Raw genomic sequence first — 5,000 nt, 5'->3', positions numbered from 1 at the left:
AGACTTGTTGTTTAGCACAATATTCCCTCAACTTCCAAATCTCCAGAAGCCAGGTTGTGTATCTAAATCAGATATCACTAACACACCTTGTAAGCTGAAATAAGACTTGGCTTGATAAAAGAACAGGATTACGAGGCTTGCTTCCGAATCTTGCTGAATTTTGGGTCAGTTACCGGAATTTTCCAGGAAACATTGCCTTCACCTTGGTATGCACAGGAAGATAGAGCTGAAACTCAGCAGCACCAACTGGATTGATCTTTTCCCTTTATTTGTGGCATTACTGTTTGTGTCAACAGGTTACCTCTTGTACCGATGGCTTCAACTTTTTGTCCTCCACAAGAATATCATCTTCAATCTGCCCAATCTTAGTGCATCCATACCATTATTCATTTATTTTTTATTTATTTATTTATTTATTTAATGATAATCATTTATATATAATACAACCAGTGAGCAGGAATAGGATCCTGAGCTTTGAAATGGCATCCTCCCTTGAGCCGGTGTTTTTCCAGTCGTGGCTCACTGACAGTATAGTCCACACTCATTTATCATTAGCCCCTCAAGCTAAATTTTTCATGGCATGATGGTCATGTTATATAGATCGTAATAGTTATTCATGACGGGTACCCGAGCAAAAAACATCCTATTACGTTTGGTATCTATAGCACAAATACCCGCATGTAAGGCACACATACCAGGCAGCCTAGTCAGAGTGTAGGCAGCAAGCTATTTCCCATGGTCTGTCTATGTCTCCAGTGAGATTGTTGGATTAAAAGATGCAGTCAGTCCCAGATCCTTTCCCTTATTGACAAGCTTGGAAATTATGGTGTAAAATTGATATTTAGAAGTCTGTTCAAGCATTTGACACATGAAAATCATTACCACAAATAGAAGTAGACTATTTACAAGAATGGAAGTGTTGGTTGTGTAAGTAGCTGCACTCAAAGTACAATTAACTAGTACATCCTATGGTCACAGAAGATTTGACTCAACTTTGCACCAACAAATGAATGACGTCCTAAATTACAAACTGCCACTGTGGTATGAACCAAAATCTTTCGTAAGTTAGGCTCTTCATCCTCGGACACCCTCCTGATTGCCATGTTTCCCTGGCATGGAGGCTGTATGTCCTGAACCCTCCCAATCGCCATCTAAACGTAGCTCCTTCCAAATCACACTTCTTACCCAACTGCTTCATCCATTGATATAATCTATACGTGTAAGAATGCAAATTAGGTTTACCTTATGTGAAGGGAAAGGTGATAGTGAAAGGGATGTACCTCTACAGCTGGCATTCTCTGCAATACATTTTTGTCAGTTTCTTTGTATCAGTTCACTTCAATGGATTTATTTTAACCCATTGCCTCCAGGTGGCATGTACATACATTCCATGGCATGCCTGGACTATTTTCCAGGTGGCATGGGCATACATGACATGGTGCACTGGTCCAGTTTTCCGGGGGCATGTATGGTTATGACACAATCCCCTGGCAGCAGGGCCTGGGCCATTATGAATACACCAAGCAGCATTTTGTTAATATCAGTGAATGTAGTTTATCATTGACCACAAGGCTATAATTTTAGAATTTCCCTCATTTCAGTCCTTTTTGAACACTTTAACTGAAATATTTGACTATGTAGAGGTAGCTGGCATTGACAAAATAAAGTTTCAATTGAAACATTGAAATTAAAAAGTGATTCTCACTCCCACTATATGATAACTTTTTTTTTTTTTACAAACACCCTCCATGCTAAAGTGTGTTATTGCCTGAAATAGTGCCAGTGTATATCATATGATATAAGCTGTATGACTTTCCAGGAAATAGAACTTATATCCACAAATATTATTTTTAGATTTTTTTTTGCTGAAAAGTTTCCAATGCAAAATTAAAATAATGAAGCTATTTATTATATAAATAACCATTCTAACAAGCAAGCCTATGAAGTTATTTTGTTTCGTCAAGACCGTAATTGTTAAGTTAGTTATAACCTTGATGATATGAGGATTCCTTTATATTTCCATTTGTTTTAAAACTAAAAAAAAATTAAAAGTTTTAAAAAACTTTAATGTATGAAAGTGAGTTCTAAAAGTATATTGGCTTGATCATTCTTGATGATACATTTTTTTTTTTTTATATATATATATATATATATATATATATACTAGAAATGGATAATTCATAGGGTTTACTTTTTCAGATAGGATATACCTTTCCTATCTGCCATCTGCCCTCCTTTAGATTAGTAAAATAACCTTCTCTTTAGATAAAAGAAAACATTAATACTTTTGTATTACATACCACATGATTTGTAATTGCTAATGATTATCTCTGATTTGCAGAAATGGACCGTGAATATGAGCGCCGTTTATTGCGTCAACAGAATGGCCCTGTTAACTCTCCTGTTTCTCCCCTTTCCGTAAGTTTGTGTCATGTTCATTTGTAATGAATTACAAACTTGTCGCTAAAGAAAGAGATATTGTAACGATGACAATGATAGCAAAGAAATATTTGTATGTTCCTTTTTTTTCTCCTGTTTACCTGAAGGACCTAGTTTACACAATAATATTTCTGTTTTCAGCCTCGCCGACAGTTAACTTTCAATTCGGTCCAGTCGCCTAGCAAAGACCGCACAGGTGACAGATTCATCCCCACAAGAGCAGGGGCAAACTGGGACGTTAATTTTGCCCTTATTCAGGTGCGTGTCATTTTTACGTTGTTGCCTACGGTATTCCCGAACAGGACATTTAATCTTTTAGTGGTGTACAGCTCGGGAGTGGTTCACAGAAGTGTAACTAAACAATCTGGGACAAGTGAGCACAAGTATATGGAAGAGGAGTCTGGTCAGGTCAGATAGGGTTTTAGTTGACTTGAATATTTTGGAAGCAGTGGGAATACTAGGGCCATAGTCCAGTCAACTTTTATGTAACAGTCATTATTATGGTAGAGAATATAGTGTGTGTGTGTGTGTGTGTGTGTAAATAATTTAGAGCACTGCTACAAAAGTTACATTGGGTCATCTAGGCTCTCATCTTGTAATACACAATACTAATATATTTGCTAGACCAAGACTTAGTGGTCTTGGTGGTAATTAGTGTCATGGCAATAATGAATATACTTTTACATATTTTACAAAAGTAGCTTTAATCTGTCAGAGATGGAGATATTAATGTGATGTTGCTTTGAGGCACTACAATATGAGTGACAAAAAAAGGAAAACCACCAGTTGCGTCATGTCACATCTGCTGTCCGGGAAAATCCTTGAACTTGAATCTCTGTTCTTAAACTCCCCTTTCCCCCCCAGGAAAACAACAAAGCCAATAACGAAGTTCGCAAGGGTCGTGAAGGTGGAGAGGGCAAGGATGGTGTTGCGTACACAACTCTTCTACGCAATGAACTTCTGGGCACAAATATTGAAGATTTAAGAGATGCACCGGATGAAAGACGGGCATTGTCGCCAGTACAAAATCCTAATTTATATCATGTAAGTGTCTTTATGTATGTGTGTATCTCTCTCTATTTTTCTCTCTCTTTCTTTCTCCCTTTCTTTTTTTCTTTTTCTCCCTTTCTTTTTCTCTCTTTTCTCTCTCTCTCTCTTTTTCTCTCTCTCTCTCTTTTTTCTCTCCCTCTCTTCTCTCTCTCTCTCTCTCTCTCTCTCTCTCTCTCTCTCTCTCTCTCTTCTCTCTCTCTCTCTCTCTCTCTCTCTCTCTCTCTCTCTCTCTCTCTCTCTCTCTCTCTCTCTCTCTCTCTCTCTCTCTCTCTTTCCACTTTTATCTATTGTTGAGATCTCAGTTTTTACTTGTTGGAGATTAGATCAGCAGAGTATACAGCAAGATATGGAGTTACAGGCAAAATAATAAAAAAAAAAAAAAGAGGAAAATATAATAACAACAATGTTATGGTTTCCAGTTTTCCCCGCGCAAGAATCATCAGAGAGAAGATGCCCTTTCCCCATACTCATTGTCGCCTGTGAGTGCTAAGAGCCAAAAATTATTACGGTCACCTAGAAAAGCCGCAAGAAAAATATCAAAGATACCCTTTAAAGTAAGTAAACTTCAGCTGTTGTTTTTTTCTAAGGTGGTTGTTGTATATTAGAATCATAGATGGAATAATGATTATAGTCTTTATGGATAACAAAAAGAAAGAGTGTGATATTTAACAAACTATTTTATTTGATGAAGATACAGCAGAAAGTGTATTTGTGAAAAAGGTTATGGCTTGAAAATTATCAGTTCCATGCTTGTTCAAAGGACAAGGAAGGTGAGCCAAACCATTATATGCTGATGATCCTCTCACCAGGTCTTAGATGCGCCAGAGTTGCAAGACGACTTTTACCTCAATCTTGTGGACTGGAGTTCCCAAAACGTGTTGTCTGTAGGTCTCGGTCACTGTGTCTATCTCTGGTCAGCTTACACCTCCCAGGTCACAAGACTTTGTGATCTCTCCCCGGATGGAGACACCGTCACGTCAGTGTCTTGGTCGGAAAGAGTAAGTCTTCGCTAAGGCAATTCTCCTTTTTCGTTTCACCAAAATACTGTTTTAAGGGAATTTTTGAAAATATGCTTTCATTAATAATATGCTCTTACTAATATAAAGGAATTGTTTTGACTCTAGGGGAGTCAGGTCGCTGTTGGTACACACAGAGGTCTGGTCCAGGTGTGGGACGTAGCCAGTAGTAAAAGAGTGTGTGTGTTGAATGGTCACACAGCCCGTGTTGGAGCCCTGGCGTGGAATGGTGACGTCCTGTCCTCAGGCTCACGCGACAGACTTATTCTCCAGAGGGACGTGCGCACCCCATGCATTATCCCAGATAGAAGATTAGCTGGACACAGACAGGAGGTAAGAAAGAGGATCTTGATAATAATAATATTAAGATTAATAATAATATTAAGATTAATAAAAATAATTTCAATAATTAAAAAGTAAAAGTAAAAGTAAAGGTGCCTAGGCAAGTCCATTTCTCCACAGAATATGAATACATTTGAAACTGGTTAGTTATAT

At 37.8% G+C, this 5,000-nt stretch overlaps 1 protein-coding gene across 2 annotated transcripts in view; it reads left to right on the top strand.

Moving 5' to 3' along the window:
- Positions 1-5,000, top strand: part of LOC125040640 (fizzy-related protein homolog) — a 12,804-nt gene that overhangs the window by 1,445 nt on the left and 6,359 nt on the right. For both annotated transcript variants that reach the window (XM_047635302.1, XM_047635303.1), the window contains exons 2-7: positions 2,342-2,418; positions 2,581-2,697; positions 3,304-3,483; positions 3,909-4,043; positions 4,299-4,487; positions 4,614-4,838. In XM_047635302.1, coding sequence (XP_047491258.1) covers positions 2,344-2,418; positions 2,581-2,697; positions 3,304-3,483; positions 3,909-4,043; positions 4,299-4,487; positions 4,614-4,838 — 921 coding nt within the window. In that variant the 5' untranslated portion in view covers positions 2,342-2,343. The remainder of the gene's footprint in view (positions 1-2,341; positions 2,419-2,580; positions 2,698-3,303; positions 3,484-3,908; positions 4,044-4,298; positions 4,488-4,613; positions 4,839-5,000) is intronic.

The sequence above is a fragment of the Penaeus chinensis genome, chromosome 29, assembly GCF_019202785.1.
Source record: "Penaeus chinensis breed Huanghai No. 1 chromosome 29, ASM1920278v2, whole genome shotgun sequence".
NCBI lineage: Eukaryota > Metazoa > Arthropoda > Malacostraca > Decapoda > Penaeidae > Penaeus > Penaeus chinensis.
Note: the sequence above shows the minus strand (reverse complement) of the source record. Positions and strands in the feature narration are given on the sequence as shown.